The sequence below is a fragment of the Xenopus tropicalis genome, chromosome 9 (genome assembly GCF_000004195.4).
Source record: "Xenopus tropicalis strain Nigerian chromosome 9, UCB_Xtro_10.0, whole genome shotgun sequence".
NCBI lineage: Eukaryota > Metazoa > Chordata > Amphibia > Anura > Pipidae > Xenopus > Xenopus tropicalis.
In genome coordinates, this window is record NC_030685.2 from 15,069,968 (window position 1) to 15,082,048 (window position 12,081).

General features: G+C 47.0%; 1 protein-coding gene across 2 annotated transcripts in view; it reads right to left on the reverse strand.

Annotated features, from left to right (window-relative positions):
* Positions 1–67: 67 nt before the first annotated feature.
* axin1 (axin 1) overlaps positions 68–12,081 on the reverse strand; it is a 34,753-nt gene continuing 22,739 nt past the window's right edge. Inside the window, exons 8-11 of one of the 2 annotated variants that reach the window (XM_002935835.5) lie at positions 10,973–11,218; positions 8,854–8,961; positions 4,665–4,832; positions 68–3,927 (exon numbers count right to left, since the gene is read on the reverse strand). In XM_002935835.5, coding sequence (XP_002935881.2) covers positions 3,801–3,927; positions 4,665–4,832; positions 8,854–8,961; positions 10,973–11,218 — 649 coding nt within the window. In that variant the 3' untranslated portion in view covers positions 68–3,800. The remainder of the gene's footprint in view (positions 3,928–4,664; positions 4,833–8,853; positions 8,962–10,972; positions 11,219–12,081) is intronic. The other variant, XM_004918095.4, reaches the window with a different exon arrangement.

Sequence of the window (12,081 nt, forward strand, 5' to 3'; positions counted from 1 at the left end):
ACAGTGAGGTATAGCAGCGCCCCCCCGGAGGCCGGAGGAGTAAGGAAACACAAAGACCAATGGCGTATTATCAGTTTATTATTTTATTATTCTCCAAGTACCTTTAAAAAAAAAAAAAAAACCAATGTACAAGCCGGCGTCTGTGGGTACTGATCAGTGATACACGGGTGCAACTGTGCTTCGGGACACCCCTTTTTTTTTTTTAATTTTATTATATTTTAATAGGAAAATGTACATATTTACAGTTTACCCCCCAAAATGTGAAACGTAACAAAAACAAAAGCCTCATTGAGATCCCTGGGTAACGGCAACGTGTTCGAGTTCTGCTGAGGAACCCCAGTTGGAAGGCACTCTGTGACTAACACTTATACACCCAAACACAGGGGGGGCGGGGTTGGCCGCCCAAGTCTCTCTCCCACTGTCCCCCAATCCCCTCCCCCCCCCCACTCAGACGGATGTGGCACGCTTAGTTTGGCTTGTCTGCGCTGATGGGCACCTAATTACACAATAACAGAGGTATGTTAAAGACACAGGCCTTGGTATTTATCATTCAGTAATAACCAACCAGCCAAGGGCCCCCGACACTGGGTACATTGAAGTATGAAACAAAAGTACAGTACGTATAGGTTTAAAAAAATTAAATAAAATGTGTGTGTGCTTGGCAGTTAGACTGATTGGTGCTGATGCTGTGGGGGAGGAGAGCACTTGGGTACAGCAACGGGGAGTGTTTCTGGGAGCATAGGATCTACCGCGGCCTATAAAAGTGTGATTTAGAAAGCACCTTGCTCCTCGGGGGTGGAGCTTAAAAAAAAAAAAGGTGAAAGAGCATTTATACGTAGATCCAACATTTCCTACAAACTAGGGAATGCTTTTTGGTAAATCCTGGAATATGCCAGTGTTGTTTCTATAGCCGGGGAACAGACCCCAATCCAGATAAACTATAGCGGGCACGTGGCCCCTCCCATTTGGCGCAGTTAGATCAAATAAGTGATACATAGTGTTGGAAGCAAGGAGTTGCCAATGCGTGTATGTACGGGTATATCAATGACATTCCCAGAAACACTCACCCCCCCCCCCCCCCCACAACAGTGGTAAAAGCAAAGGGTTTCTACCCAGGATTTCTTAAAGGGGTAGTTCCACTTTGAAGGTAACTTTCAGTATCTTAACTAGAAAGTCCTGTTCAATTGGTCAACTTTTATTTTGCTCTTATATCACTTCCAAGCTTTGAAATGGGTGGTCGCTGACCCCAGCAACCAAGAACTACAATTATACTGTTATTTTTATTGCTTATCTTTCTAACCAGTTTCTCACCTGTTTATCACACAGTCTCATTTAAACCACTGCCTGGTTGCTGGGGTAAATTGGACCCTAGCAACCAAACTGGAGAGCGGCTAAGACATGAATAAAAAAGCAGACCAATTGCAAATTGTCTTACAATATCACAGCCTTTATCATACTAAAAGTTATTTTAAAGGGGAATTGCCCCTTTAATAGTGAAACAGCATGGATTTAGACTAGAACGACCAATTAATCTGACATGACTCCCCCCCCTCTAAAATATATTTATGTACATTCATACAATTAAAACCAAGGGGTAAAAAAAAAGACCTGGTTATAGGATTTACAAGACAAAAAAAAAAAAAAAAAAACGTCCACGAACAAAAAGTTCAGTGATTTCGAGTATTGATCATGTGACGTTGCGCTGGAGGAATTCCGAGAAGAAATAGGAACACGTTTAAATTAAGATCCAAGCTATATGTATATACACATATATATATACACACATATTCACTTAGATGTCATTCCAGCAGTTTGTAGTGGGTGGGGCCTTAGAAACTGCCAGCTTAGGCCGCTCCAAGGCTCCACCTCCACCAAACTGGCTTTTTTATATTAAAAAAAAAAAAGGGGGGGGGGGGGCAACATGCAGTAAATATATTATTTATATATTAGAAAACATAATATACAAAACAAATCTAACAAAGCAGTTCTGTGTCACAAACGTGTGTTTTTTCTCTGTATGCACCAAAACATGAACCTTTCTAGCAAAATCCTTCATGGGATGTAAGAAATAAGGGCACTTGGTTCGATCCGTCGCGGTATCGTTAGAGTTCCGGGTCAGCGTGGAGCTGGATCTATAGGGGGCACCAATTCCACCCTCTGTACGGCGGGTTTTTATCATTGAATTGAGAAGATTTGGGGGTATTTAGGCCTTGGATGGGCAAAGGATACTATAGGTTCATGTCATGTAGGGAGACTTTATGGGCAGTTGTTCCCCCCCCCAGTGAAGTCATAGGGGCTCACAATCACCCCGCCCATTTATTCATGCCATATATGAAGCCACTGGCGGGGGGAGCAAATTGTGGTGTGCGCCATTGGAGCTTGGAATGGATCTGGCTGTGACAGGGGGCCCTTTAAAATAGGCTTCCAAGTGGTCTTTATAAATAGCCAGCGGATCACATCGGCCAATAGAATTAGCCGTAACAGAATAGGAGCTGCCGTATATCTTGGATAGACTGAGCCAATAGCTTGGCTGCATATAAACGCAGCGTCCTATCAATAGCAGAGTTACTGGGGATGCAGTGTGTGTAGAGCCGGGCTGTCTAAGGCACTTTCTCTGAAGTCTGACTTGGCTGGGAATAGTTATGTGGGATATTTCCCCTTTAAACATACAGCACAGTTGTAAAGTCTGCATTATATATTGCATATATATATAGAAATCAGTATTTACAAACCACACAGACTGAAATCAGTTCATCAATGGCCATTTTGAGCAGGAAAATCGGTGGGAATTATCTTTAAAGGGGAAGTCTGCCTTTCAATTAACATTTAAAGATGTTATAGATGGACCTACCCTAAAGCTGGTCTTCATTGTTTATTCTTTATGGGGTTTTTTTGTGTGTAACTTATTAGTATTTTAGGCCTGCAGATGAAAATGCTGTCTGGTTGCTTGGGGGTCACTGACCCCTGGCAACCAAATAATAGATCGATTGTGTGGCTTTTCCATTTTATCTTTATTATTTAAGTTGTAACTGAAGGGCCACAGTGCAATGGAACAGGCAGCATTCTCCATGTGTCCCATGTTATCAGCCAGGGGTCCCCCTAAATGATCATGAACTTGGTATTTCCCTTCCCCGAATCACCCGATATTCCTTGGTACAGAAGGTTGAATTGGTGCATCTTTGGCTACCTCTTATTCCATAAAGGATGCGCTGCTGCCGACGGTGTGGCTCAGGACGGGTGAGCTTGGAGAATTCTACATTGGTGCCAGGGAAGGAGAGGGAAAAAAAAAATATTTGGCGAGTGGGTAAGTCATGGACAGAGCCACAGAATCGACATCATTAAATAAATTAAAGGTCCGGTTAATGGTGGAGCTGCAGGGAGAGATATTAGTGTTATGGACAGTCCGGTGGGGCTGGTTCCGGTGGGCTCAGCACCTCGGCGTCTGTGTACGTAAGAGCACTGACAGTGGAAATTGCTTCCCCTTTATTATTATGTATCAAAAATATGCAACTTTCAGAGCCAAGTTTCCATGGCAATCTCTAACTGTACACGGCTACAATACATCGGCTATTTTCAAGATGGCGGCAGGACGCTGGATCCAGGCTGGCGCGGCATCTGAAGAGATCAGCCATCGGGTTGGCACGAGATGTAGGAATACGCTGCAAACGCGGGCACCGACAGGGCGCCGACACAGCTTTGCTCCTATACGGAGGGACAATTGGCGCTTCCCCACGCGCACACTGACTGTAGCCCTTTCATCTTGTATAAGCTCTGTTCCCAAGCGCAAAGGGGTCACAGCCTTAATCGATCTTTTCAACTTTCCCGATAATCTTCTCTTCGTAAATGGGCAGAATCATATCGTCCTCTCGCACCTCCTCGAATACCACTCCGCAATCAAATTCATCGCTTACTTTCTTGAAGTAATACCTGGGGGGACACAAGCAGCATTAACCCATTTGGGACACACAGGCTGGCGAACTGGTGGAAAAAAAAAATGTGTATAGGACCCATTATCCAGAATGCTCGGGACAAAGGGTATTCCGGATAAGGGGTCTTTCAGTAATTTGGATCTCCTACCTTAAGTCTACTAAAAAAAAATCAATAAAACATTAATTTAACCCAATAGGATTGTTTTGTATCCAATAAGGATTATTTATATCTAAGTTGGGATCAAGTACAAGGTACTGTTTTATTATTACAGAGAAAAGGGAATCATTTAACCATTAAATAAACCCAATAGGGCTGTTCTGCCCCCAATAAGGGGTAATTATATCTTAGTTGGGATCAATTACAAGGTACGGTTTTATTATTACAGAGAAAAAGGAAATCAGTTTTAAAATTCTGAGTTATTTGATTAAAATGGAGTCTGTGTGAGATGGGCTTTCCATAATTCTGAGCTTTCTGGATAACGGGTTTCCAGATAAGGGATCCCATACCTGTACTTAAGATGCCAGGGCCTATTTTGAACCCCAGACTGCAGACAGGGGCAGGTTATGTTTGGACCAACATGGAGAACCACGACGGTCCAAACTCTCCTCCCATTCATCTGAATAACGAAAACCTGCTGCGTGGGCCACAGCGGGAGACTTGGAAGATGCCAGTCAGAGCATCAAGGAATTCCAGTCGCTCCCTATAAACCAATCAGCCGTAGCGACAAGACTCACCTATAGTTTCCTTTCTTGGTAAGCAGCTCCTTGAACTGTCCCAGAGTTACCACGCGCCCTTTCACCATAGTTCGGTAGGGGATGGGTTCCCCGCAGAAGTAATAGGCCACGACGATGTTGTCGCACAGCTGGGAAGGAACGCCGACGCTCTTCTTCTGCGCCTTCAACCTGTTATAGAGAAAAGCAGGATCCTTAGACACCCCATAGCAATGATTACATAGAGTGCACAGTGCCCGCACACAGCCAGGCATCCCCGTACTACAGGCATCATGCCCATAGCACTATTACTCATACTGGCACACAGCCAGGCATCCCCGTACTACAGGCATCATGCCCATAGCACTATTACTCATACTGGCACACAGCCAGGCATCCCCGTACTGCAGGCATCATGCCCATAGCACTATTACTCATACTGGCACACAGCCAGGCATCCCCGTACTGCAGGCATCATGCCCATAGCACTATTACTCATACTGGCACACAGCCAGGCATCCCCGTACTGCAGGCATCATGCCCATAGCACTATTACTCATACTGGCACACAGCCAGGCATCCCCGTACTATAGGCATCATGCCCATAGCACTATTACTCATACTGGCACACAGCCAGGCATCCCCGTACTACAGGCATCATGCCCATAGCACTATTACTCATACTGGCACACAGCCAGGCATCCCCGTACTACAGGCATCATGCCCATAGCACTATTACTCATACTGGCAAACAGCCAGGCATCCCCGTACTACAGGCATCATGCCCATAGCACTATTACTCATACTGGCAAACAGACGGGCATCCACGCACTACAGGCATCATGCCCATAGCACTATTACTCATACTGGCACACAGCCAGGCATCCCCGTACTATAGGCATCATGCCCATAGCACTATTACTCATACTGGCACACAGCCAGGCATCCCCGTACTACAGGCATCATGCCCATAGCACTATTACTCATACTGGCACACAGACGGGCATCCCCGTACTACAGGCATCATGCCCATAGCACTATTACTCATACTGGCACACAGCCAGGCATCCCCGTACTACAGGCATCATGCCCATAGCACTATTACTCATACTGGCACACAGACGGGCATCCCCGTACTACAGGCATCATGCCCATAGCACTATTACTCATACTGGCACACAGCCAGGCATCCCCGTACTACAGGCATCATGCCCATAGCACTATTACTCATACTGGCACACAGACGGGCATCCCCATACTAGAGGCAGCATGCCCATAGCACTATTACTCATACTGGCACACAGACGGGCATCCCCGTACTACAGGCAGCATGCCCATAGCACTATTACTCATACTGGCACACAGCCAGGCATCCCCGTACTACAGGCATCATGCCCATAGCACTATTACTCATACTGGCACACAGCCAGGCATCCCCGTACTACAGGCATCATGCCCATAGCACTATTACTCATACTGGCACACAGACGGGCATCCCCGTACTACAGGCAGCATGCCCATAGCACTATTACTCATACTGGCACACAGACGGGCATCCCCGTACTACAGGCATCATGCCCATAGCACTATTACTCATACTGGCACACAGACGGGCATCCCCGTACTACAGGCATCATGCCCATAGCACTATTACTCATACTGGCACACAGCCAGGCATCCCCGTACTACAGGCATCATGCCCATAGCACTATTACTCATACTGGCACACAGACGGGCATCCCCGTACTACAGGCAGCATGCCCATAGCACTATTACTCATACTGGCACACAGACTGGCATCCCCGTACTACAGGCAGCATGCCCATAGCACTATTACTCATACTGGCACACAGACGGGCATCCCCGTACTACAGGCATCATGCCCATAGCACTATTACTCATACTGGCACATTGGCACATAGGTTACCCACTTAGGGAGGCTGCCGGGACCATGCCAAAAGCTGGCAGGTTTTACCCTTCAGCAGCGACCCCCTGACCCTCGTCCCTGCAGGACCCCTAGCACTTACAGGGTTAACTGCTCCGCTGAAGTCTTACTGTGCAACTGTAGGGAACCCCTCCCATAGACACAGCATACCTACCATGGAGGCACCCATATGTACTCAAATGCATACTTTAAATACACTTGAAAAAAAAAAAAACTCATTGAAATTTCAACATCAATCTCATATGGCTCAAACAGATTTTAGGAATAATAGCCATTGGTTAAATGTACGACTTTCCAAGCATTTCCAGGTACACAGATCACATGATAGTGTATACTTCCTGACCCCCACCCCCCAGAACGGTTTTGAATGAATGCTATCACGGTTGGTCAAACCCCCGCCCACTATGCTCTGAAGCCCCACCCTCTTCTGATAGGACTCTCCCACTCAGCAGGAGTGTTTACACCAATGACTGAATGCGGGCTATTCTTCTGCTACAAACCTACAACAGATGGAGGCGGGAGCAAGGAGGGAGCTGGAGAACCAAAGGTGGCATCACCGTACCCTAGAACCAGTCCGTCCAAATCCTACTCAATCCCACCAAGGCTACATTATAAGACCCCTTCATTCAGCAAGGTTGCAAATGGGGGGGCTCTTTACAACAGGCCAAATGGGGATGATCTGATAGTTGCCCCAGGCCTTTTGGGAGAGAATGGTATCAAAGGGACCTTAGACTTAAAGCTCCACTGGGGCAGGGGCTGATGGGAATGTGATAGGGACCTTAGATTGTAAGCTCCACTGGGGCAGGGACTGATGAGAATGTGATAGGGACCTTAGATTGTAAGCTCCACTGGGGCAGGGGCTGATGGGAATGTGATAGGGACCTTAGATTGTAAGCTCACTGGGGCAGGGACTGATGGGAATGTGATAGGGACCTTAGATTGTAAGCACCACTGGGGCAGGGACTGATGGGAATGTGATAGGGACCTTAGATTGTAAGCTCACTGGGGCAGGGACTGATGGGAATGTGATAGGGACCTTAGATTGTAAGCTCACTGGGGCAGGGACTGATGGGAATGTGATAGGGACCTTAGATTGTAAGCTCACTGGGGCAGGGACTGATGGGAATGTGATAGGGACCTTAGATTGTAAGCTCACTGGGACAGGGACTGATGGGAAAGTGATAGGGACCTTAGATTGTAAGCTCCACTGGGGCAGGGGCTGATGGGAATGTGATAGGGACCTTAGATTGTAAGCTCCACTGGGGCAGGGACTGATGGGAATGTGATAGGGACCTTAGATTGTAAGCTCACTGGGACAGGGACTGATGGGAAAGTGATAGGGACCTTAGATTGTAAGCTCCACTGGGGCAGGGACTGATGGGAATGTGATAGGGACCTTAGATTGTAAGCTCACTGGGACAGGGACTGATGGGAAAGTGATAGGGACCTTAGATTGTAAGCTCACTGGGGCAGGGACTGATGGGAATGTGATAGGGACCTTAGATTGTAAGCTCACTGGGGCAGGGACTGATGGGAATGTGATAGGGACCTTAGATTGTAAGCTCCACTGGGGCAGGGACTGATGGGAATGTGATAGGGACCTTAGATTGTAAGCTCCACTGGGGCAGGGGCTGATGGGAATGTGATAGGGACCTTAGATTGTAAGCTCCACTGGGGCAGGGACTGATGGGAATGTGATAGGGACCTTAGATTGTAAGCTCCATTGGGGCAGGGGCTGATGGGAATGTGATAGGGACCTTAGATTGTAAGCTCCACTGGGGCAGGGACTGATGGGAATGTGATAGGGACCTTAGATTTAAGCTCCACTGGGGCAGGGGCTGATGGGAATGTGATAGGGACCTTAGATTGTAAGCTCACTGGGGCAGGGGCTGATGGGAATGTGATAGGGACCTTAGATTGTAAGCTCACTGGGGCAGGGGCTGATGGGAATGTGATAGGGACCTTAGATTGTAAGCTCCATTGGACTGATGGGAATGTGATAGGGACCTTAGATTGGAAGAATTTATGGGCCCACGTAAGGAATAGCTATAAACCAATCGGATGCGCGATGCCCATATTCCCTATAAATGCAGAGAATACACACACAGTGCTGGACAGTACACACAATATAAATGATACACAGACAGTGGCGCAATAAGCTTGAGAGCTGCCGGGAAGGCTGGAAACTAGCCGCACACAAGGGGGAGCCTCTACACAAGGATAGAGTGTTACACTACAGACAGGGTTACACACACAAGAGCCACATACTCTGCCTCTGAGAGGTCCATGTCGGAGACAGCCGGCACCACATTCAGCAGTGGGACATAAGCTGGCCTGGCCGGGCAGCGGCCCCGTTGGATAACCTCTTGAACATACCTAGAGAACAACCTGACATATTAGAAATTATATCATATGCCCCATGAGCCAACGCTTGTTCTGTGGCCAAACTAAGGGGAAGCAAAGGCACGGATACAGCTTTTATCTGCTCCAATACCCATTGGGCTAATGGGGGACCCTGCGAATCAGCAGCTCAGTGGGTAAAGCAACACTGGCTCAGCGTCCCCACTGAAGGGCTAACCTTTGGTCAGCGTCCCCACTGAAGGGCTAACCTTTGGTCAGCGTCCCCACTGAAGGGCTAACCTTTGGTCAGCGTCCCCACTGAAGGGCTAACCTTTGGTCAGCGTCCCCACTGAAGGGCTAACCTTTGGTCAGCGTCCCCACTGAAGGGCTAACCTTTGGTCAGGGTCCCCACTGAAGGGCTAACCTTTGGTCAGGGTCCCCACTGAAGGGCTAACCTTTGGCCAGCGTCCCCACTGAAGGGCTAACCTTTGGCCAGCGTCCCCACTGAAGGGCTAACCTTTGGTCAGCGTCCCCACTGAAAGCCTACATAGGGCATCCCAACTGGGCACCTACAGAAGGCAGGAGAGGACCACCTACCCTTAGGCACGCTGAGTATGCCCCACAAAGGCCCCTGCACTTTTATGAGGGAAAATATTTGAACAAAATACATAAATCACAGAGGCTGCTATGAGGAAAGCTAATTTGCTTCCACTATTTACTCACTGGATGCACCAAGAGACACAGTTATGGGAACTATTATGCTCGAGACCTGGGGATTTCCACACACAGGGTTTCCCTGTCATTTTGTCAATACAATGCATATCTGTAAACACGACAAGCCCTAAATGGGCTACTGAGGATATGGGTAGCGCTGAGTAAGGGGGCTGCTGCCTGTGCCTTGGGACACAAGGTGGGTTCTCCAGAGATAATCAATGAAACTAGGGGTTTAAACATGACAATTCTGGGATACAATGCCACTGCCTGTAATCTACAGTTTTACCATAAACTATAATCGGTTTTGTGTATAAATGCAGGCAGAGAAACAGCCATTCCATTCTGCACTGGCCCGGGAGAAGAATCATGGAGGAGATTTCAAGTGTGGAGAGAAGCACAAGTGGGCAGGCTGTTTTCCGGCCTGCATATTTTAGCCATCCGAAACACAGCCAAGTGTGGCACTACCTATAAACTCTGTAACTGGATTTTTTTTTATGAGTTGAACGTCATTATCAGGATAAGGGGGAAAAGGGTGGGAGGAAAATATTCTGATTTCTGAAAGTAAAGATTGTAACTTTGAATTTCAGCAATGCTTGGAAAGCCATATGAAATTTTAATGTGTTTAAAAGCTGCGCACAAGCAGTAGTTTGGCTCCCTGCGAGTCGGCTGCTGTCGAGCACAAACCCCCCACTGCCTGGCATAGCCTCCAAAGCGTAAGGATAATGAGCTACTTACAAGCGAGAGCTCCTATAATGGGTGTCCCATGGCACCAACAGACTGGTGCTAAGAGGGATCAGCTAGTTCCCTTACATCCAGAGAACGTTCCCTTTTATATGGCATTTCACAGGGACGCAACAGCTTATCTCATTTAATATAAATAAAATGAAGCAGCGTTCCTACCTGCGGCTAAAGGACAGTTCCAGTCCAGCTGTGTCCTTACTGACAAGTGCAGCGAGGTCCCTTCAGACACATAGCCGGAGGGGCACGCTGTAATTAGGAGTGAGCCTCCAGCTAAACACAAGGCCTGAGCTGCCTTCAGAGGGGGGTGACTGCTCTCAGCCCGTACAGGTAGGTAGGAATGGTATCAAGTGGTCATAGTAACCCTTGTGTAGCCACACTGCCCAACCTGCTGCTGTTCAACTACTGCAAGCACCCCCTGTAGCTGTATGTGCACTCATATGGTTACAGATATATGGCTGCAACTTCACCACCCTGAGAGAGTTCCTGCAGCAAATAAACATGCTCCGCATCTCACCATCATTCTCATAAAGGCTGGAGGAATGAAAGCGCTCCCCAACACAAAAAACAACAATAGTGTGTGTGACCCCGGTACCTTTGTTTCTGCGGCATCTTCCCCGCTCTTTTCTCCTCTTCCTCGAGACGTCTCCTCGCTTCTTCCAGCTGCGTCAGAGGATTAGGGGCAGGGTTGGGGGGCATGGTAGGGTCTTGGATGAAGGGATGGGAAGGCTGTACCACGTTGCGGAGCTGAGCGCTGACCCAAGGATGAACGGCACCGGGACGCTCGATAGAAAGTGGTCTGGGCAATTCGGAAGGAGGCTGCTTCTTGGCACCAGAGGAGCTGTAACCCCAAAATGAGATATGTCACCCCAAAGCAATTTAAGAAGCAGTTGCTATGCATGAATATCGGTACTTAGTATGTGCACCCCACAGCCAATGAAATTAAGCTTAGCAAAAATGTGGATCCTTTTGCAGCCCAGGCCTAGGTAGTACCAATGGGAAAGGATCACATCAACAATGTGTTCAACCCCCTATGGGATTTTCTAACCTGCCTCATTAATATCTTTCTCAAAAATGGCGAAATATCCAACAGGTAGGCTGACTAGAACTGCAAAATAATTTTTATTCAAAAGGGGCCTTAAGATTAACTTTTAGTATAATGTAGAGAGTGATATTCTAAGACAATTGGTAATTGGTCTTCCTATTTTATTATTTGTGGTTTTCGAGTTACTGCGTTTTTTATTCAACTGTTATCCAGTTCAGGATTTCAGCAGCTACCTGGTTGTTAGGGTTCATATTACCCTAGCAACGAGGTATTGATTTAAACAAGAGCACGGAATATGAACAGGAGCACGCCTGAATAGAAAGATGGGTAATACAAAGTTGTAATAACATTACAATTATAGCCTTACAGCACATTTGTTGTTTTGGCTGATGGGGTCAGTGACCCCCATTTGAAACCTGGAAAGGAAGTGGAAAGCAAATAATTCAGTAACTTAAAGAAAGAAAAAATAAAGGCCAATTAAAAATATATAACATACTAAAAGTTAAAGGGGTGGTTCCCCTTCAGTATGTTATAGAATGGCCTATTCTTAGCATGTTTTCATATTTTATTCTTTATAATTTTTGAATTATTTGTCATCCTCTTCTGCCTCTTTCCAGCTTTCAAATGGGGGTCACTGACCCCGGCAGCCAAAAACTATT